Raw genomic sequence first — 23,844 nt, forward strand, 5'->3', positions numbered from 1 at the left:
GAAGTGCAAGAGAGCAGATGTTGGAGGACAGCTAGCTACACCAGATAATCATATGTTGTACTCCTTTAATTTGTTAATGTACTGAAATGCATTAACACATTTTTTTAATTCCCCCCAAAAAAGGAATTTTAATGTTTCATTCTCTGGAACAAACCTGGAATCTTTGATAGATACTAAATATCAAATTTTATTTGTTTTACTGATGTAATGAAGGAAAGACACTGTTCTAAATGTTTATCTAAATCTTTTTTCACATGTATAATGTACCTTGTTAACAGTAGTGCCCTTATTTTCAATGTACATATCTGCTTCTCTTGTCAAAAATGTATTTGACCTCTTTACTGTTGTTACTCTTCCTGTTTTCACACTAGGTACTCACACCACTTCTCAAATGAATATTTTACCATTTTGAAATTTATTTACTTTTGAGGCTCCCTCCCCTGTTGGTCCAGGAATAATTCCTGGAAAGCTGTGGAATGGAGAGAATTTTGGGATGTGCTTATGCATAAAATATAGCACACACAGTGATGTATTAAGGTTTGGGGTGAGACATTCACCGGCAGTCTGTTAGTTGCTACCCTCGTTTCTCCCTGCATGCAAACTTTCATTTACACAGAAAAACTGTATTTGAAAATATTCTAGGCCTATGGTCTTATTTCCAAAGTTCATTGAACATTAGCTCTTTACTCCATAGGGCTCTGTCATAAAGTCTGGTCTACTTTTCCATCTGATGCTGGGCTAGACAGACACCTCAAAATCCTTTTACTCTTCCCTCTTAAACTCTTGAACCTATCATGGATTGAAAACTAGTGGCCCAAAGACTAACTCCAGGTGCTTTCCAGTTAAAAAAAACAAACAAACCACCCTTTAGACGGATGTGTGTTATTTTCTTCTCACATCATCTCATTTCCTATTGTCTTTTCACCGGGCTTATGTTTAGATTCCTGGCCTGGCACCTGTAGGATTTGAATTTATGATTCTCTGCCAGGAATAGCCCAAGGCAGCCATCTCTCTGCATTCTAAGCCCTGGACTCTTTTTTTTTTTTTTTTAACATCTTTATTGGAGTCTAATTGCTTTACAATGGTGTGTTAGTTTCTGCTTTATAACAAAGTGAATCAGTTATACATTTACATATGTCCCCATATCTCCTCCCTCTTGCGTCTCCCTCCCTCCCACCCTCCTTATCCCATTTAACACACAAGTCATCTCCTCTTTGGGGAAGATTACTCTGCCCGCCTCTCTTCCTCTGTGATTGGTTTGCCATGTGGCTCTCCAGAGTCAAGATAACCCAAACACAAGGCACTCTCCTCGTAAATACACCTCCTCACTTGGTTGTCTCAGTTAAGGTGCATCCAGAGAGGCAGACCAAATAACCTCTAATTAGTCTCTTAAGCATTACCAAACAATAAGTATAAAAAAACCTATAAATAAGTTTTAAACTTTTTTGGGCATATTTTTAGACTTACAGAAAAGTTGTAAAACAAAACCTTCTTGTACATCCTTTACTGAGCTTCCCCTAATCATTAACACATTTTCTAATGTTAAATCACCCTCACCTTCCTAGGATAAATCCCCTGGGTCATGAAGAGTTTTTTACTATATGGCTGGAATCTATTTGTGAGTGCTTTATTTTTGCATCTGTGTTTGTTAAAAATAATTTTTAAATTAATGCAGAAAGTGATAATACTTTACATTTCTGTGGTACTTTGCAGGCTTTGTAAATCATTTCACATACATTATCTCACTTGAGAATAGATAATAATCAGGAGCTGACCCTTTTTTTAAAAAAGTAGATATTAAGTGTATAAATTAAAAAATATCTACAAATGGAAACTGCAGGTTTCTCTTAGTATTGACTAAATTCTAAAGGGCCATCCATGGAACTAAAGTAAGGATTAGGGGAGAGAGGATGCAGAGAATTGAAAAAGGATTTTTGCTCACATGAACTTAGGAGGGATTTTATCACCCTCCAAGATGCACAGGAAGGAATGGGGCCGCCAGCTCTGTAAAATATCTAGCCCTTTGCTGGTTTTCTAAACATTCTATTAACACAGTGTTTAAGCAACCTGGTTTTGAATTCATAAGTAAAGGATTTCCTGGTTATTCAACATTCTTTGGCTTTTTGAACTTTTGTTTTGATTCCTTACTTATCTGCATGTACCAAATTAGATGATGGCAATTGAGCCCTCTCCCGGGAAAAGGAAGCACTAAAACTACAGGCTGCTCCTGCTGTTTAACTGGCAGCAGGGTCCTGTGTGTCCTGGTCACACGTTCTCTCGCAGGGCTGAAGAGTTTTTCCAGGATACAGGATAATTACACAGCAGCGATCACTCAGAAGTAGAAAATGCCTTTGGGAGGAAAATAGATGGTAGGCTGACATCATTTAGCAAAAAGAGACACTCTATATTACAGCGACTAGGAGTCAGAGTATACATAGAATTGCCCAAATAGCAGGACCTCTTTGTAGATTTTACCCATACAAAATATGCTTTTTGTTAACTTCTCTTCCCTGAGCCTCAGAGCCTCCTGTGTGTCATAGCTCAGATGCTTAAGGCAGCACTGAACTCTGAGGACATCTCTCAGCTGGGCTTTCAGCGTGCTCTCGCCCACCACCCCCACTTCTCCCCTCGCTCCCTCCTCACGTACACCCTCAGAGCACTTACACTACAACCTACCTGGGGAGAATCTGCTGGCTTCTCTGGGATGCTAGCTGCATCTTCAAAATGAAGCAAAGATCCAGGAATTGTCTGAAAACTCACATTGGTGCACATGTCTTATTTGAACAGATTAGATCCTATAGCAGCTTTTGGTCCTGGATTTTGTGCATTGATCAGACTGCTCAGATAATACATCAAGTCCACTTCATACCATTTTTGGACACCCTAAATACCTAAATTCTTAATAACTATTTCTATTGGGATAAACGGATACCCTCAGTATCACTTTTTTTTTTTTTTTTTTTTTTGCGGTACACGGGCCTCTCACTGTTGTGGCCTCTCCCATTGCGGAGCACAGGCTCCGGACGCGCAGGCTCAGTGGCCATGGCTCACGGGCCCAGCCGCCCCACGGCATGTGGGATCTTCCCGGACCGGGGCACGAACCCGTGTCCCCTGCATCGGCAGGCGGACTCTCAACCACTGCACCACCAGGGAAGCCCAGTATAACTTTTTATCACGCACAGTAATAGCCTAAAGTGCATGGAGAAATATCCCAGAAACCCATCTATTTTTTACCATCATCAGCCCTAGAAATTCATTATGAATATTGAAGATGAATAAGGTTGAGGTCCAGATGAAAAGAACCGCCCCATTTCCATTTTCACTGTCTTTTCAAGCGGATGTCGTATATCATGAAAGCACAACAGTGGGATGAACAACACAGGTAGTGTAACTAAGCACTTAAGTTTAAAATAAATGCATTAAAGTAGCTAATTATACTTTATAGGAAGAGAAAATGTTTTCTCATGTCCTGAAAAAATGGGTGATAGGTAATTTAAAATTTTGTGGATATCCAAAATTTGGTTGCCTATTTTTTTCTTTTGAATTTTAGAATTTTATTTATTTTTTTTATACAGCAGGTTCTTATTAGTTATCCATTTTATACACATCAGTGTATACATGTCAACCCCAATTTCCCAATTCATCACACCGCCCCACCCCCCACCATTTTCCCACCTTGGTGTCCATACGTTTGTTCCCTACATCTGTGTCTCTGTTTCTGCCCTGCAAACCAGTTCATCTGTACCATTTTTTCTAGTTTCCACATATATGCGTTAATATACGATATTTGTTTTTCTCTTTCTGACTTCACTCTGTATGACAGTCTCTAGATCCATCCACGTCTCTACAAATGACCCAATTTCATTCCTTTTTATGGCTGAGTAATATTCCATTGTCTATAGGTACCACATCTTCTTTATCCATTCATCTGTCGATGGACATTTAGGTTGCTTCCATGACCTGGCTATTGTAAATAGTGCTGCTGTGAACATTGGGGTGCATGTGTGGTTTTGAATTATGGTTTTCTCTGAGTATATGCTCTGTAGTGGGATTGCTGGGTCATATGGTAATTCTATTTTTAGTTTTTTAAGGAACCTCCATACTGTTCTCCACAGTGACTGCACCAATGTACATTCCCACCAACAGTGCAGGAGGGTTCCCTTTTCTCCACACCCTCTCCAGCATTTGTTGTTTGTAGATTTTCTGATGATGCCCATTCTAACTGGTGTGAGGCGATACCTCATTGTAGTTTTGATTTGCATTTCTGGTTGCCTATTTTAAACATGCTGAGCTGAAGTTTGAAAAAGCTGTCCAGTTCCAGAGCTCAATTCTTCACTGTTACTCTCTATGGTCTCTTAATATAATTAAGGAGATAATAGGAGCATTGTTTTGCCAGGAGGGGTGGAAATTGGTGAAGAAAGGGTTAGGCTACCAAATAATAAATATGTTAACAGCTCCACAACCCAAAGAGCCTGGTATTGGTCAGCGAAAGATAGACTCATTTTACAATTAAAAAAAAAAAAAATCCAAAAGTAGACAACAATATATGTCTGAGAATTTAGGGGAAAAATAAATTGCATCCTATCTGTCTCCTTTCTGCCCAGCACATTATAGGAGCTCAATAAATGTGTTGTTATTGAATCACATTCAGATTGTTCAAGATTTAAATGGAAAACTAAAACTACATTTAAGGTTTCGATAAGCAATTTTAGATAAGTATTTCTATCATCTAAATACTGGAGAAAAGCTTCCTAAGCAGAGTATCAAAACGATGCCATAGAGGAATATATTGATAAGTTGACTACTAAAAAGTATAAAACTTGTCCAAGTCTGAGCATACAGAGTCTTATATAAATAACCCCAAGATCTTGTCCTCAAAAAAAAGTCTCATTCTGGAGACTTGAATAGACACGCATAAAAAATATAAATAAAAATATAAAATGAAAACTTAGGATTCTGTCACTGATTAAATATCTACAAAGTGCCTACAGCACTGGGATGAGCTTCATCAGACCAGATTAGTCCAGTATGCAAAGAGGATCATATTTCTGTAGAGACAAAACCTTCCAGCAGCTTTAATTCCTCATGAAACCTCAGACCACATGCAACCATTAGCTGAAGTAAACATGATGAGAGAACAAGCATCAGAATTGTCAATAAATTCTGCAAAGTTGAAATCTAAGCCATCAGTTTCAGTAATTCCCAGAAATAACAGCCAGATCTAAACACTGTGTAGTTTTGTGATTTTACAGTTGAGCCAGTGCAAAGGTTTTAGGAATTTAAAAAATCATGTAATTGATGTCTCATACACAGACACCATTGTATCTAGTTAGCTTTTAAAAATGTTCATTCAGCCTCAGTGAAATACCATCAAAGAATTTAGGATGGAAAAACTGCATAGGAATCAAGGTCAAGTGAAAGCCCTAAATAACTTCTAAGAGACTTGCAACACCCTGAACAAATATAATCTGGTCGTTCCGTCTCGCTGACTGACCTCAGCACGTGAATAAGGCCAGCTTTAAGCAGCTGAAGTGGTGTTTACTTTTGTCCGGAATCTATACCCTAATTGTAAATTTGCACTTTAATTTGTAGTAACCCCAAGTAATAGGATATTTCCATGTCGAAGTGGGGCCCATAAAGAACGTTGTAGGCATGGGTTTGAATTGGGGGATCCCTGAGATCTATCCTAGTGAAATTGATGTTCTAATCTGTGCATCAGCCACAGTGGCATGTCGAGTAGGCCCACTTGGAGTTGATATCAAATCCTTATTAAAGACCCCTTACAGGGCTTCCCTGGTGGCGCAGTGGTTGAGAGTCTGTCTGCCGATGCAGGGGACACGGGTTCAAGCCCTGATCTGGGAGGATCCCACATGCCGTGGAGCAACTGGGCTCGTGAGCCACAACTACTGAGCCTGTGCGCCTGGAGCCTGTGCTCCCAACAAGAGAGGCCACGAGAGTGAGAGGCCCGCACACCGCGATGAAGAGTGGCCCCCGCACAACGATGAAGAGTGGCCCCCGCTTGCCACAACTAGAGAAAGCCCTCACACAGAAACGAAGACCCAACACAGCCAAAAACAAATTAATTAATTAATTAATTTTTTTAAAAAAAGACCCCTTACAGGGCAGAAGACCTAAATAGACATTTCTCCAAAGAAGATATACAGACTGCCAACAAACACATGAAAGAATGCTCAACATCATTAATCATTAGAGAAATGCAAATCAAAACTACAATGAGATATCATCTCACACCAGTCAGAATGGCCATCATCAAAAAATCTAGAAACAATCAATGCCGGAAAGGGTGTGGAGAAAAGGGAGCACTCTTGCACTGCTGGTGGGAATGTGAATTGGTACAGCCACTGTGGAGAACAGTACGGAGGTTCCTTAAAAAACTACAAATAGAACTACTATATGACCCAGCAATCCCACTACTGGGCATATACCCTGAGAAAACCATAATTCAAAAAGAGTCATGTACCAAAATGTTCATTGCAGCTCTATGTACAATAGCCCGGAGATGGAAACAACCTAAGTGTCCATCGTCGGATGAATGGATAAAGAAGATGTGGCACATATATACAATGGAATATTACTCAGCCATAAAAAGAAACGAAATTGAGCTATTTGTAATGAGGTGGATAGACCTAGAGTCTGTCATACAGAGTGAAGTAAGTCAGAAAGAGAATGACAAATACCATATGCTAACACATATATATGGAATTTAAGGGAAAAAAATGTCATGAAGAACCTAGGGGTAAGACAGGAATAAAGACACAGACCTACTAGAGAATGGACTTGAGGATATGGGGAGGGGGAAGGATAAGCTGTGACAAAGCGGGAGAGAGGCATGGACATATATACACTACCAAACGTAAGGTAGATAGCTAGTGGGAAGCAGCCGCATAGCACAGGGAGATCAGCTCGGTGCTTTGTGACCACCTAGAGGGGTGGGATAGGGAGGGTGGGAGGGAGGGAGATGCAAGAGAGAAGAGATATGGGAACATATGTATATGTATAACTGATTCACTTTGTCATACAGCAGAAACTAACACACCATTGTAAAGCAATTATACTCCAATAAAGATGTAAAAAAATAATAATAATAAAAAATAAAGACCCCTTAGCAAAATAAAGACTCCTCAGCAAGAGACTGTGCCTCAGAGTGTCATGAAGAACAGGGACAATGACCCAGATAACTCAGACTGAAGAAAGGTACCACTTCTGCTTCAAAGTGTCCAGTAAGACACTTTGCGGTGAGAGTATTAGAGAGCGGAGGTAAAACCATCCTGGAATGAACCATACAGCCTCTATCCTCCCTTTGCTTGGCGTGAGAATACACAAACTGTCTATATTGAATTAGGTAAAATAAGCAGAATATAATTCTGAGACCATTATTTTATGTTGGCGGGTCGTATTAGAGCTTGTTAAGAAGACTCCTTTGGCAGAAACAGACTCACAGATATAGAAAACAAACTTGTGGTTACCAAAGGGGAGACAGAAGGCGGCAGAGACAAATTAGGGGTATGAGATTAACAGATACAAACTACTTACTATGTATACAATAGATAAGCAACAAGGACGTATAGTATAGCACAGGGAATTATAGTCATTATCTTGTAATAACTCATAATAGAGCATAACCTATAAAAATGCAGAATCACGATGCTGTATGCCTGAAACTAATATAATGTTGTAAATCAACTATGTTTTAATACACTTTGGGGTTGCTTTCGGTACTCACTGTAGGAGAAAACTGCCTTGGGAGTGATTAGTAGAAATCTGTAATTGAGTACCCCTCGTGTCCATGGGAAAGAGAGAACTCACAGACAGATGACATAAAACTGGGCATTTTATCCTTTGCCATGGGGTACAAAGTGCCTTTTCCCCTCCTCGGGGGGAATCTGTGAAATGCAACATAGAACTGTAACCTAGGCTGGTTGGGAAGGGTCTACCCTTTACTAGACCAGGGTCAACACCACCTTAGGGGGCTAGAAAGTAGCACCATCAGGACCTCGCTGGTACCAAAATCACGAGTTTGTTTTAGGTTCTTTTCTCATATACAAGATAGCAGCATCCCAAGGTAGCTGAAGAAAGAGAAAATTCAACTCCATTTCGGGCTATTAGATCTGAGAATTAGACCTGGCTATTTGATCTGGCATAGAATCATTGAAAGAAGTGTCATTATCTTGGTACCCGTTCCTTTGTCCAGACATTTCACTGTGATTTTCTCTTTCTCTCATCCCCATACCCTGTTGTCCCTCTCACAACAGGTGTAGAAGACATCGTGGCAATAATGATTCCTGAACCCAAAGGGAAGGAGATAGTAAGCCTGCTGGAGAGAAACATCACCGTGACGATGTACATCACCATCGGAACCCGGAACTTGCAGAAATACGTGAGCCGCACGTCGGTTGTGTTTGTCTCCATCTCCTTCATCGTCTTGATGATCATTTCCCTCGCCTGGCTGGTCTTCTATTATATCCAGAGGTTTCGATATGCAAATGCCAGAGACAGGAACCAGGTGAGTAGCAGAAAGTTAAAAAAAGAAAAAACTTAAAAATTATTACCAGAATAAGACATATTATTGTGTAAACTTTGGAAATCACAGAAAATACCAAGACCAAAACCAAAATTACCTATGATGCCCCACTCAGGATAAACACTGTTAACATTTACTGTATAGTTTTTCAGATCTTTTCCAAGTACACATATTTGGATGTTTTGCTAACATTGTTCTGTAACATGGAAGTGCTTTGTCCCACGTTCCTATTGCTCATTTGGGGGACAATTATTTACTTATTTAGGCACAAAATAAAGGGAGAAAGAGGAAGGGAGCTGAGATTATGCTAATTGTATCAACATAATGTGGAAAGAGCCAGGATGTCCTCCTTGTGAACAGAAGGAGACAAAAAATAAAAGGTATTTTGAAAAACAACTAATTTTGGAACAGACAGTGCCTACACATAGTATAAAATGAAAAAAGTACAAAATGGTATACGGTGAAAAGTAATCGCTTTCCCACGTTTGTCCCTCAATTAAGCAGTTCTTCTTGGAATATCTTCCCTTCCAGGGATATTTTATATGCTTACAAACGTGTGTGTGTGTGTGTGTGTGTGTGTGTGTGTGTGTGTTTTTAAACAAATGATAGCACACTTAACTCTGTACCTGTATTTCTCACTTCATCTTGGAGATCAATTCTTATCAACACTCAACCCAAGCTGCCTTCTCATTTCTAATAACTGTACAGGCAGACCTTAGAGATATTGCGGGTTTCATTCCAGACCACTGCAATAAAGCAAATATCTCAATAAAGTGAGTCAACAGGAATTTTTTGGTTTCCCAGTGCACATAAAAGTCATGTTTACCCTATACTATAGTCTATTAAGTGTGCGATAACATTGTGTCTAAAAAAACAAGGTACGTACCTTAATTTTTAAATATTGCTAAAAAATGTTAACCATCATCTGAACCTTCAACTCATCGTAATCTTGTTGCAATAGTAACATCAGATATCACTGATCACAGATCACCATGACAAATACAGTAATAATGAAAAAATTTGAAGTATTGTGAGAATTACCAAAATGTGACACAGAGACACAAAGAGCAAATGCTGCCGGAAAAAATGGTGCCGATAGACTCGCTCAATGCAGGGTTGCCACAAACCTTCAATTTGTAAAATACACAGTATCTGTGAAGGGCAATAAAACGAGCTATGCTATATAATGTTTTATTTTCTGCATATGCCGCATTTATTTAACCAGCTCCTATTAGTGGGCATGTTTTCTCTTACAAAAAAAACAAAACAAAACACACACACACACACACAAACATGTACACATGACACAGCAGATTTGTGAGTATATCTGTATGGTAAATTCTGGAAATTTTATAGTTAGGGCAATAGTATGTGTACTTTAAACTACAATAGATACTGCCAAATTGTCTGCCAGAAAGGTTGAACCAATTTATACATTAACCAACAATATAGTAATACTGTTTATACTAATATAAGTGACATTCATGCAGTAGTGTATTAATTTAATAACTGCTTATACTAACATATACAACAATATACTAATAACAAACACTATTTACGCATATCCTCACCAAATGAATGTTACAGCTTTTTTGTTGTATGCAATTTAATAAGTTAAAAATGGTATCACATTTTTCTTATCACAAATAACATGAAATAGAAAAAGGTGATTTTTTTTTTTTTCTATGAAGTATCTACTTACATTATTAGACCACTTTTCAATTGAGCTGTTGGGCACATCATACTGATGTGTATAACCTCTTTACTGGTCAGAGCAGTTAACCCTTTTTTGGGGAATCCTACAGATTCCATTTTTTTCCTCCCAAGTTGTCATTGTCTTTGATTTATCTTTGGAGCTTTTTACCATGCAGAAATTTGGGGGTGTTACATAACTGAATTTATCAATTTTTTATAGCTCCTGAGTTTTATATAATAACATCTTCTATAGCCCAAGACTATAGAAAAACAGTGTCTCATGGTTTCATCCACTGCTTTTTAAATTTCACTTTTATGATTAAAACTTTAATCTACAGAGAACTTATTTCAGTGTAAGGAATCAAGTACAGAGCCAACATTAGTTTTGTTTCAGATTGCCTACCAGTTTTTGTAACTGGTATTTATTGAATAATTAATCTTTTCCTTCTCGTATGCAGAACCCTCCTCCATCTAGCATATATTAAAGCCCCATATGTATTCCGTTCTATTTCTGTGCTCTGTAAAATGTAGCTTTAATCTGTCTATTCACATTCCAATATCATACCATTTTGAATGTTTTAGCACCATAATGTCTCATATCTGTCATGCTAATCTTCTTTCATTGCTCTTCCACTTTTTTCATGTTTATCTTTATATGATTTTAGAATCACTTTTAGCTAGGTTTTTAATTTATAGAATAATTTAGAAGGAGTTTATAACCTACTGATGTTGAATCTTCCTATCAAAGTGTAGTATATGTTTTCCCTTTATTCAACTATTCTTTTTATTCCCTAATAGCATTCAAAATATCCTCATTTAACCTTGCACATTCTTCTTATGTTTATTCCTAGGTCATTGTGTTGCAATTATAAATGAAATCCCCTTTTTCATATGGGAATTCTTTTGATTTTTTACGTTTCTTTTGTACATTATTATAATTTAGTAATTTATGTATTTTATCATTTATTATCATTTTAAATTATTATTATCACCTTAATAATAGTGATATTATATAGTATATATTAAATGCAGGCATGTTGTAAGAGCTCTGTATATATTTACATACTTAACCTACTTCATAGCCTTATAGCAGATAATTCTGTTTTCTTCATTTTACAGAGAAGGAAACAGAGGTTAAATAAGTTGCCCAAGGTCACACAGCCTGTTACTAATAGAGACAGCAACTAAACCAACAGCAAGGCTTCAGAGTGTATGCTCTTAACCACTACATTGTAGTACTTGTGATTGTTTGTATCAGTTTATCAGGATTATACTAATAATATGCAATCAATGATAATTTACTTCTTTGAAATTTTAAAACTCCTTTTTTTCTCTATTATCTAACTTCACTGACTTGTGCCTCCAGAATCAACTAAAGTAATAGTAGTAATAGTGAACATATTACTCTTCATTCAGTATTTAATGGGAACATTCTGAGTTTAATGGATCGTTTTTATCATTTCTCAATTTTATTATTTCCCCATGCAGTCTTCTAGGTTAAGATATATATTTAACATGTTGTATAAATGTCAACATAGTCCTGTTTTATTCAGAGTTTTAATCAAGAATGTACTTTTAATTTTAACAAATGCCTTTTCAAGAGCTGTAGTCTGGGTTTTCTCTTTTGATCTATTAATAGGAGTGGTTTAAATTAATGGATTTCCTAATATTGAACCATCCTGGATTTCCAGTACATGCTAATCCTCTAATGTGTGCTGGATTGTTTTGATCATATCTTATGTGGTACATTATTTATTTTTTACCTTGATATTCACATGTGAAATTTGTCCATAGTTTACATTTTTATCATGTTTAGGTAAGGGCTATACTGGTTTTATAAGAAGAATTTGCAAATTTTCCTCCATTTTCTATAGTCCAGAGTTTCAGTGTCCAACGTGGTAGTCACTAGCCATGCGTGGCTCTTTAAATTTAAATTAATTGTAATAAAATAAAATGTAAAATTCTGCTCCTCAGTCATACTAGCTACATTTCTAGTGGCTACTAGAATAGATACAGCATAGATAGGACACTTTCATCATCACAGAAAGCCCCATCGGACAGCCCAGCTCTAGAGCATTTTAAACAGCCCTGGAATTCGCTGATCCTTGAAGTATTATAGAACTTTTTGTAAGCCAATAAATTCTAAGTTGTTTTAGGAGGACAGCTCTTGGACTTTCTATTTATTTTATGGAAATTTGTCCGTTTAAATTTTCTGTAGCTTCTGGAACAATTTTTTTAAACATTTTTATTGCTTTTTTCTGACTCTCAAAATGATGCATATTTATTCTAATAGATTTTGGCAATCACAGAAAAATACTAAAAGAGAAGACAAAATCACCCATCACCTTACTGAATTGTTAATAATTGAGTACATTACCTTTCAGACTTTTAACCCCATGTGTGTGTATATATATATATATATATATATATATATATATTCAGTAAAATGTCATCATATATGTGTCTATGTATGCATGAGATACAGACACACATGTAAGACATGTAAGTTTGTGTTCTCTTTTTTTATTAAATGGTGAGCATTTCCCCCATCATTAAATAATCTTTGAAACATGATTTTTGGTGGCTACCTAGTAGTCGGGTTCCACCACTTACCACAAGTGGACAAGATACTTTATGCTTTAGTTTTCTAAACTAAATGGGAATATACCTTCTTTTTATAGTTATAGTGAGGATTAAATGGCTTAATGTATCTTATATTTTGAAGTCCCTGAACATGATCAATCACTTACAAAGCTCTCAATGAAGGGTGTCATTATTACTATCATATAGATTCCATAACGATTGCATACAATTCCAGCTTTGCCACTTTTACTGAATATTCTGGAATTTAAGTGGACAGTTATTACCAGTTAGACACAAGGCAGTGAAACTAGATATAGAACAAATATGTTCAGTTCCACTGGTTCCTAAGGGTTACATTTGAAGAAACCATACAAATATAAATCAGTTATTGCAAATACACTTTCCAGCTGATCCCACAATGATAAATAGAAATGGTACCCCTATCTTTTTGAGTCTATAATTAATCAAAGCAATCATTGGAAAATTGAGGTAAGGATGAAATTTTAGGCTTGACTTGGTTGAGTAACTATTTCAATTGCTAGTTCACTTTGTGCCGGTAGATAGAGATTGCATTTCTCTCCGGGCCTATGCATACTCTCTGATGTATGTGAAAAGCAAATTAGAAGTGGATGGGGTTTAAGTGTTTACTCTGCTCCCTTCCTTGAATTACAGGATGTTACCTTCAGGTTACTCAGTGAATTTGGATCATGCTGAAAGTTAGCACTGTTTCTTTTTTTTTTTTTTTTAGCAGTACGCGGGCCTCTCACTGTTGTGGCCTCTCCCGTTGCGGAGGACGAGCTCCAGACGCGCAGGCTCAGCGGCCATGGCTCACGGGTCCAGCTGCTCCGCGGCACGTGGGATCTTCCCGGACCGGGGCACGAACCCGTGTCCCCTGCATCGATCCTTGTGCCCTGCATCGGCAGGCGGACTCTCAACCACTGCGCCACCAGGGAAGCCCCAGCACTGCTTCTTGATCACAATAGACACCATACTTTAGCCCTTTTATGAGTGGAATAAGAATATATAATTTCCCTTAGAAAAATATTTTTCTTTTGATGGGCAGTGCTTTGTTCCATTCAGCAGAAAGTTACAGCTGTCTAAGCTATAGCTGTACTAACCATCAGGTGAACTGAAGTCATTTATTTTTATTGAAGCACTATTGGCCCTTCAGAAAGAGTAACTCTCAGGTTAGATGTAGGCTCACAGTCTGAAATGGAATATCAAAGGCATTAATGTTACATTGGTAAAGTATCTAACCTTTCAGGTGTGAGAGAGACTGAACTTGAATTAGCCAGAAGCGTACCTCAGTCTCTGCTTGGTGGAGATCACACTTAGAGGAAAGTCACCGTCATCTAACACAATCAGTAGCCTTTTCAGATCATTTCAGTGCAGTTTCTCACAGAGAAAGATTTGCTAGATGTTCTTTGTGTTAGTAACCTCACAGCGAGGTAGACGAGGACGTGGAGAATATGGGCCACAGTGTAAAGTGGAGAACGAGATTTGGCTGGAGTGCCATGTTTCCTAAAGCAACTATGCCAAGATAGTGCCAGTGCAAGGTAATAGTTAAACACAGCTTTGGAGTCAGGTCTGGATTCAAATCTTTACTCTGGCAGTTTCTAGTGGTATGATCTTATGTGGGTCTTCACCTTTCTGTGCCTAGATTTCCTCACATATAAAGTGGGAATGGGGACTTCCCTGGTGGTCCAGTGGTTAAGACTGTGTGCTCCCAATGCAGGGGGTATGGGTTTGATCCCTGGTCGGGGAACAAAGGTCCCACATGCTGCACGGTGCAGCCAAAAAAATAAATAAATAATAAAAAAATAAAGTGGGAATGACTACGGGTCATCCCCACAGGCTTGATGCAAGGATCCAATGAGAAAATATGTGAGATTGGTTATCCGAGAGTTGTTAACTGGATCGTTCTTATTTTATTTTATTTCATTTTTTGGAGCAGAGAAAGGTTTATTGCAGGGCCAAGCAAGGAAAATGGGAGACTCGTGCTAAAAAGAACTCCAACCTGGATTGTCTTTTTAAAGATAAAGCAATTCTTAGAAAACAGTATTTCCCCCCCAAATTTAAATAGCCCCATTTTTTTATAACAAACATGTAGTTAAGTCTAGATATGGGCTTTATGTCCCAGGTGACACAGTTTGAAAGAAAACGGGATTTTTTTTGTTCAGAGTTATGGGAAAAGGAGGGCATATCAATAGACTACAGAGAAAGAATCTGGCATTCTTGGAGAAAAACTTCCCATGAAGCAGTGTGTTTTGATTAACAGTAACAGTGTATGCGCACTGTAAAAAAAACAGGCAAAATAAAAGAGCATCCATTTAAAAGTAAGCATTCTCCCCACCTCAGACTCTCTTTGTCAATTCCCCTCCCTCTGGGTCTCCCAAGAGGCAACAAGTCTTAGCACTTCCTTTCTATGCTTCCAGAAGTTTCTGTGTCTACAAATAAGAAAAGTCCCTTTCCACATTTATTACATGCACAAGGACTCTGCCTTCACATAGCGTATATTGTAGTGGCATCAACAGGCAATACACATAAAAACAGATATGAGCCCACGTGGAGGGCTGTATGGGAGTCAAGCTGACAGGTGATGGGTTTGGATTAGAGGGAGCAAGGTGGAGAAGCCAGATGGGCGTCAGATTAGGGCAATATTTTAAAGGCTTGTGGATTCGGTATAGAATATAAAACACATTTCCTAGCTTATACCTGTTGTACCAGCCTAATTATTAATAACCCCCATTTTACTCTCCCGAGTGTTCCGATTTAGATAATAATCACATGGTTATCATATGTGTGAGGGAAGGAGAAGAAACAAGGCTGCAGTTAGGTCAGTTCTTACAGCATTAACTGAAATAGGAAAAACAGAAGAGATCCTGAGGGGCTGGGGAATCTGGAATTTGGGTATATGGAGATGTGAAATTTTAGAAGCCAACACAACAGTGTAAATCACCTATACTTCAATATAAAAAAAAAAGAAACAGATACTAAATAAACATTTGGGGGAAAAAAAAGAAGCCTATTAGATGGAGATGCCAGGTAGGTATTTCGTATACAAGCCGAGAGGTTGGGGAGAGGAGCTGGAGGTGGAAATATAAGAGTCAGCAGAGTATAGAGATACCATTTAAATGGTCAGGACAGGGTGAGCCGCCCCGGAAGTGGGCATCCAGAGAGGAGGCCTGAAGACAGCTTGATGTACACTCGCGCCCCAGTCTCTCTCCCTCCATCATATTATTTTATGCATTTGTTTTATTTTCTTCCCAATTCTTGTCACTATTTGAAACCATTCCCTCCTCGCCTTGTACCTTCCCCTGCCTGCAGGCCCTCTGAGGGAGGTGCAGCAAGGATGCTGGTTTGCAGAAACCAGGCACAGCTTCACGCTCCCTCTGGATGCACTGCCCCTTGGCTCAGGGTCACTGCTCTGCCATGACCTTCAGTCGCGATGCTTCTCTTTCTTGGAGCCCTGTCATCTTTTCTCCAGGGCCAGGCTGCTTTGGGGACCCTGCTGTCAGCCAGCCTGTGGATGCCTGAGTCCAGTGCCTGACCGGTTCAAGTTCCGTCTCCATGGAGTTCAAGGAGGTAGCTGGACTCCTGTCCCCCATTCCCAAACAAGCCCTGGGGCCTGGAAGAGCCCATGGAAGCATCCTGCGTGGGTTAAGATACAGGTTGGCCCAGAGCACGCATGGAACCGTTAGGGGGGTTGCTTTTCATAATGTCACATTCCAACCAAACGGGTCTCAGCTCCGACCAGGCCCAGAGTTCTCTGTTACATAATCAAACGTAGACCCAGACACAAATGGGACCCTCCCAGACAGCTAGGTGAGGATCTAGAATACTGTCAAGACTGAAGTGTCAGGAGCTGGGACCACTTAAAGGCGAGTAGAGTGTTTGTATCTAACTCCTGTTTTGGAGCAAAGTGGAATCAGAGACTTGGGCGGGGCAGGGTCATGAGGCAGGAGGACAATCCAGTGCAGGAAGAGCTTAGGAGGTTTTGGAGTCAGGAACCGGATCTGAATCACAGAGATAGGAACAGTGGTCCAGCCAGCCAGGCAGAGCAAGGCGAGAGGAAATCGTGCTCAGGCACAAGAAGGCTTTCCTATCACACTCACACCTGTGAAGTGTGCAAGGACACACGAGTAAAAGCACGAAGGCGGTATGGGAAGAGAAGCTGCAGGCCACAACCCACTTTTCAGGGATGGAAAGGTCCTATGATGATTAGGAAGAACATTCTGCTGGCCATTTAACACATGCCAAGGTGGCTTTTAAGTGCTAGGCCATGTCTCTCTGTCTCTCCTCACAAGTCTCATGATGGCCCTGGATCAGTACTTTAAGGAAATAGCCCACGGATGTCACCAGGGTGGACCTCTACCCCGCATCACCCAGACGCCTCTCAGATCAGCCCTGAGAACCCCAGTTCTCAGAAGGGCTGCAGATGGGAAACCACAGCTGTAAGGATTTGGGAGGCAGTAGATGCGTGGCCTATTTGAGAATGCTGACTGCCTGATATGAGAATCATAGTTTTTTAAAAATTTTTCTTGTATATTGGAGTCTAGTTGATTAACAGTGTCATGTTAGTTTCAGGTGTACAGCAAAGTGATTCAGTTGTACACATACATGTATCTCTTCTTTTTCAAATTCTTTTCCCATTTAGGCTATTACAGAATATTGAGCTGAGTTCCCTGTGCCGTACAGTAGGTCCTTGTTGGTTATCCATTTTAAATATAGCAGTGTGTACATGTCAATCCCAAACTCCCAATCATAGTTTTTAGAATTTAAAAGGACACGAGACGTAATGAATTTGAGAGAGAGAAATGTTAAGTGATTTTTTTTTTCAAGGGCACACAACCAGGTTTTTGATTTCAAGGTAGAGTGACTGCCAGCGGACAAAGCTCCCTTCACAGTATTGAGGTACTGAGGAGACCTGGCCCCACCAAGAGGGCCGCCAGCCCCACTTCAGGCACAGCAGGAAACATGAGCAACTCCCCAGCTTTCTACTGTTTGAAGATTGGCCCTTTTTGGCTTTAGAAGTAAGGATTGATTGCTAAGCCCTTTCCAGTATCCGATTTAAGATTCTCCACCTCATGGTGCTTCAGAGAGGATGCTAAAGGTTATTCCTCATTCTACCAACGAATGACCTCTCGTCTGGGGACCCCTTCTTGAACCTCGAGGTGGGGAGCTTATAGCTTATAGTTTCTTATAGAAACCCTGCAGGTGGCACAGTGGTTAAGAATCTCCCTGCCAATGCAGGGGACACGGGTTCGAGCCCTGGTCCAGGAAGATCCCACATGCCGCAGAGCAACTAGGCCCGTGCGCCGCAGCTACTGAGCCTGCGCTCTAGAGCCCGTGAGCCACGACTGCTGAGCCCACGTGCCACAACTACTGAAGCCCACGCACCTAAAGCCCGCACACCACAACGAAGAGTAGCCCCCGCTCGCTGCAACTAGAGAAAGCCCGTGCGCAGCAGCAGAGACCCAACGCAGCCAAAAATAAAAACAAATAAATAAATTAAAAAAAGAAAAAGAAACCCTACAGGACAAAGCCAGCCAGCAGCATCCCTGCCGTGGCCGTGCCTGTGGCCTGTGAGCCTGCCTTCCGGTGATGCTCTGGGGCGTTGTCTCACTGTCTCCTAGGACATCCCACCTCAGACACAAGGACTGGGTCTGCATTCTGGAAACCACAGGACTCCTAGTAGATGGCAGCTCTTTCAAATATGAGCAGATCAGATAAACTAAATCAGGTTCTTTTTTGTTTTTCGTAAACAATATTACCTTTGAGGCTAACCCAAAGAAACTAGACCTGTTTTGTGTTGTTTCATGTGAGGTCTGGTAATGACATTCAACAAAGCTTTCTTGAAAGAGTTACCTCTCCCTGAGAATACCTTTTCCTATTATTTGCATGTTCGTGGCCCATGGCCCTTTGATTTCTTTTGCACATCTTGCTGCTGAAGTGATGTTGGAACAAAAGAAGTAATGGAATTTAAAACAAACTTGAGCTTCACAGGAAAAGAGAAAGGGAGGGGATAGGAGTAGGCCAAGTGTCTGCCATCCAGGAAGGGTCTGTAAGTGGAGATGCTTCTGTCTTCTAAAGAGCGAGAACCAAAGTGGTCCCTGATTGATGCTGCGCTGTCCTCAGGGGATAGAGGGCAAGTATTCAGTGAGGTCATTAGCCATTGATGTACTGTGTTTTGATAATTCAGGTCTCAAAGGATCTTTGCCTCCCAGTTCTGTTCTGCGCGGATGATAATGATGAGCTAGTAAAGCTGGAAATGACATGACTTTACATACCTAAGGTTACTAATAAAAGAAACTAAGGTCCAGAATATTTAAGTGACTTGGCCAAAGTCACAGTCAGTGAGTGCCGGAAAGAGGACTAAAAGCTGGATTTTCTTACTCCCAAGCCATTGCCTTCCTCTCTACAACACCTCCTACCCCTCCAAATTAATCCTGATGGTTTTACCTCATGCCCTGTGTGCACGAACAGCTTTTAAGTCCTTACGCTGTGGAGTCACCATGGCCGCCAAAGGAGTCTAATTCTTTTATCCATATTTCTAAGTGGACGGAGGGGTGATTTGCATCATAGAAATTGATTGGACTTGCTGTGCAATGGTTTCTGTCCCATCAAGCGGGCCCAGGAGAATCATTATTATGTATTAGAGCAAGTGCGGGAAGTGGCTGAGTCACCTGTGGCCACATGAGCATCCAGATGACTGGGACCAACTCTGTTTATGTCTGTAATGGCCTCTCTTCACCTAGAACATAAGGACACTTAGTTATTTTTCCACTTGGTCGTGTTGATGATGACAGTAATCATGATTAGAAAATATAGCTGTCAGGAAAAAAAAGAGGCAGAGATGATACGGAATTATTCAACCAAATGAGACAGGAAGAACAAAAACTCGATTTTTTTTTTTTTTTTTTTTTTTTTTTGCGGTACGCGGGCCTCTCACTGTTGTGGCCTCTCCCGTTGCAGAGCACAGGCTCCGGACGCGCAGGCTCAGCGGCCATGGCTCACGGGCCCAGCCGCTCCGCGGCATATGGGATCTTCCCGGACCGGGGCCCGAACCCGTGTCCCCCGCATCGGCAGGCGGACTCTCAACCACTGTGCCACCAGGGAAGCCCCATAAACTCAATTTTGATGCTGTGTTTTGGCATCCTTAGTCCTAGTTTTTTCTCACCTTGACTGCATTTCTGTTTATAACACAGAGGGGAACTCGAGGTAAATGTCTTATTTTTCTCAGTTTCTTAAGTATTTAGGAGATAACTAAATTATACATCTTGGGTTGGAGTCTGTCATTGTTTACTATCCTTGTTGGTGTTTATGTCAGACCTTATTCTTCTAATAAATGGCTCTGTGTTTATCTTCCATAAAGCCGTTTATCTTCATTGTTGTCAAGGAACCAGTAACCTTGGAAAATATTTTCTTAGACCTGTTTCAATCAAATTGATGAGTAAATCTAATTACCAAGATGGCTCAACTCCTGACAATTTTTAGTGAAAAGTATAATATGATTTGGATCTGGTTGGGTTGGAGAACATCTATAGGAGCATCCTGGAGAAGGGATAGGAATCCCTGCCTGAAACAACATGTCTGTACAAACCTGAGGAGGTCCCTCTCTGCCCAAGGTGGTCCCTCCATCTACCTGAGGTGGTCCCTAAGTCTTCCATCAGCATCACATCACTCTGCATTTCTAAGGAGCACAAAGGAAAGAGTCTGTTTTGTGATGATCTTCTGCTCCAGTCCCTAGATTCTCTGCTCAACTACATACAAGACTTGGTTTGAGCAAGGTCTGTAGCTTTCCCTCTCATTTATACTCGGTGCAGTTAAAATCCCAAAGACAGAAGAGACCAACTACAAGAGCAACAAATTCCTTATTTGGGCCATTTTATTAAGAATGTTTATGGGCTTCTGTCATTAGTTTGCACTTTGGAGATCCAGTAATACTAGTGTGAAAATAGTGGAAAGTGGGACAATGGTCTTTATTCAGAAGTCAGTATTTCTGATTTTCATGTCACTTAAGAAGAAATAGAGACATGCCCATATTGACAAAATTTGGCTACATGCAAATGGTCATAGCATTTTTTTAAACTTTACAGTGCTTTTCCCTGGTCCCATAGTTATCATCTATATCTCAGAAGCTGGTTTTTCCGTATTTTCCAGGTATCTAGATCATCTCTTTTTCCCCTGGCAGGGCAGATTTTCATATCCTTCATTAGTCTCTACCAAAATGCAATCCTTTTCCTCCTCAAAAGAGGTATAGGTGGGGGCTTCCCTGGTGGCGCAGTGGTTGAGAGTCCGCCTGCCGATGCAGGGGACACGGGTTCGGGCCCCGGTCCGGGAAGATCCCATATGCTGCTGGGCCCGTGAGCCATGGCCGCTGAGCCTGCGCGTCCAGAGCCTGTGCTCTGCAACGGGAGGGGCCACAACAGTGAGAGGCCCGCGTACCGCAAAAAAAAAAAAAGAAAGAAAGAAAAAAGAGGTACAGGTAAGATTTGCTTACCTTATCACATGTATTACTTATAGTTTTCCATAAATTTTCCCATCAACTGGCTGAATTTCTCAGGTTGTATTTCATGCTTTTAAAAAATCTCTGGATTTAAGATTTTATTCACTTATCAACCCTTCATGGAGTTTCCATTAGATAGTAAGCTGCAGAGAGCAGGAAAGTGTATGTATTTTTTCACTACCATTGTTTCAAAACCCAGAGCTAGGCCTGGAACAAAATAAGTGATCCGAGATACGTGTGGAATGATCACGGGTCACTGATTTGAAGGCAGCTTTATTCTAGGTGCTGGGGAAACAAGGGGAAGCAAAACTAAACCCAATCGTGCACTCAGGGAGCTCACTTGAGCCAAGTGGAACGGGAGTTGATCATCAAAATAAACATCAACTTGCAAATGTTGTGACAGTGCCGTGAAGCGAAGGTGTGAGGATCTGGACTCGAGGGCTCCTCTCTCCTGGAAGAAGAGGGAGGAGCTTCCTGAGGAAGTGGCTTGAGTTAAGACCAAAGGATGGTTAGGCACCAGCTAGAGGAGGAGGAAAGGAAAGAGAGTTACATCCTGTTTAGTTTCATCTCAGTTCTTTTCTTTTCCTCTCACTGTATGTTCCCCCTTGGTATTTCTCATTATAGCCTCTTCCTATTTTTCCCACCTCCTTAGTTTGCTCATTACTCATGGATTTCCTTATAGGTCTCAAGTGTATGTTGGTCTCCTTTTAGGAAACAACCAAGGCTTACTTTTCTGTTAAAAATGCCAGTAATTATTTTAGAAACTAAGGACAGACTATCAAAGAGAAAAATGAATTAACAAGGGAAGCATGTCCTCTTCTGCCTATTTACTCAGATTGGGGTATGCTTAGGGACATGCCGTATGACAGGTACTTAATAGATTTTGATTGGTTGGTCAGCTGATGGGTTAGTTGCTTGGCTGGTTGACTGAATGGCTGGTTGGCTGGCCGGCTGGCTAGATGTTGGTTGGTTAGCTAGCTGATTAGTAGGTTGGCTGGCTGGCTAGCTGCTGGCTGACTGGATAGGTGTTTGGTGATTGGCCGACTGCCTGGTCGGTGGACTGGGTAATTGGTGAAAAAAATGAGCGGGGTAATTTAGCTTTCGTTTTAAATTCAGACTTAATTTTTACTCAGATTCTGAATGACCTGTCACTAACTCTGTGATATTAGACAATTTACTTAAGCTCTTTAAGTCTCCATTCTATAAAATAGTATTTTTCTCGTAGAGCTGTTGTAAGGATAATAGTGATGTAGCTTACAAAGCTTTAGCACACGGTACTTAGGCTAAATGAACTCTTCATTAGTGTATGCTCACTACTTTAAAGAAAAGAAAGAAGCTAGAGTTTTATTTCCAAAAGAAACAAAATTAGTGAAAGCAGATGATTATTCTTTTTAAACGTTTGCCCTGTTTATCTTAGTCCTTCAAATACGTTTCACTGCTGCAAATACACTTCTGTTGCAGACTAGAAATACACATACCTGAGAAGATTACAGTATGTGGAAAACTCATAAGCACACAAGCAAACCATTTTTTTCCTCGACAGATTAAAACGTAATTCTCTCCCCACCCTCTTCCTCTCCCATTCTTCCTCGTGGCCCTATTAATTGTATTATTGTAGGGTGCGTTAGGATACTAACTTCCTCTATTAAAAAAAGGAGTGCATAATATATTATTTCTTAACGTGGGTGATGATGGTTACCCAGGTGTTTGCTCTATAACTGTTTGCTAAACTGAATATGTATGATTTATGTATTTTCCTATGCGCACACTCACACTTAAACACACACTAAAGAGGTGAAATTGGCATGTAACAAGGTGATGGGAAAGGATAGTACAGACCAAATATAAACCTAAGTTGGGTCTAGATAAGCAAAGGAAATTGCTTAAAAATTCCAAATTGAAAGGAATACACAAACAATATACCCTGTGAACAAGAGAGAGAGATTATTCCAACTACTCCAAATTGGCTATCTCCACGTCACAAATTGAGTGGCTAGAGTGACAAATTAGGGAACTGTTTGTTTGTTTGTTTGTTTGTTTTGCTAATCTGCATGGATGTGACCTGCGCTGGAGTCACTGTGGGGCAGGATCCTTCCATGTCATATTCCACTTGCTTAACCTCAGGCATAAAGAGCTTCTCTCGATGACAGAGCTCTTTAGTAGGCTGCGATGAGTCAAGTCCCTTTGCACAGGTATCACTGCCCCGTCTCTTCCAGCTGTCTTCATTAACATTCCTTCCACTTGTGCATGATTTCAGACACAGCTGCCCTGGTTTACTGAATGCTATCAGACACAAAGTTAAGAATTACAAGTCTTTATTGCTAACAAGCAGCTTTTGGTTTTTCAGCGCCGACTGGGAGATGCAGCAAAGAAAGCAATCAGCAAGCTCCAGGTCAGGACCATCAAGAAGGGTGACAAGGTAACAGCCTCTTTTCTTTTTTGGCGAGGAGCTATTCAGAGAAGCGTCCGAGTTTCCTAGCAGCCAGTGTGGAAAAGAAGATGAGAAAGGGAAATA

At 40.3% G+C, this 23,844-nt stretch overlaps 1 protein-coding gene across 1 annotated transcript in view; it reads left to right on the forward strand.

Moving 5' to 3' along the window:
- Positions 1-23,844, forward strand: part of RNF150 (ring finger protein 150) — a 239,125-nt gene that overhangs the window by 148,658 nt on the left and 66,623 nt on the right. Inside the window, exons 2-3 of the mRNA XM_007447438.1 lie at positions 8,274-8,524; positions 23,677-23,748. Coding sequence (XP_007447500.1) covers positions 8,274-8,524; positions 23,677-23,748 — 323 coding nt within the window. The remainder of the gene's footprint in view (positions 1-8,273; positions 8,525-23,676; positions 23,749-23,844) is intronic.

The sequence above is a fragment of the Lipotes vexillifer genome, unplaced genomic scaffold (genome assembly GCF_000442215.2).
Source record: "Lipotes vexillifer unplaced genomic scaffold, Lipotes_vexillifer_v1.1 scaffold1945, whole genome shotgun sequence".
Taxonomy (NCBI): domain Eukaryota; kingdom Metazoa; phylum Chordata; class Mammalia; order Artiodactyla; family Lipotidae; genus Lipotes; species Lipotes vexillifer.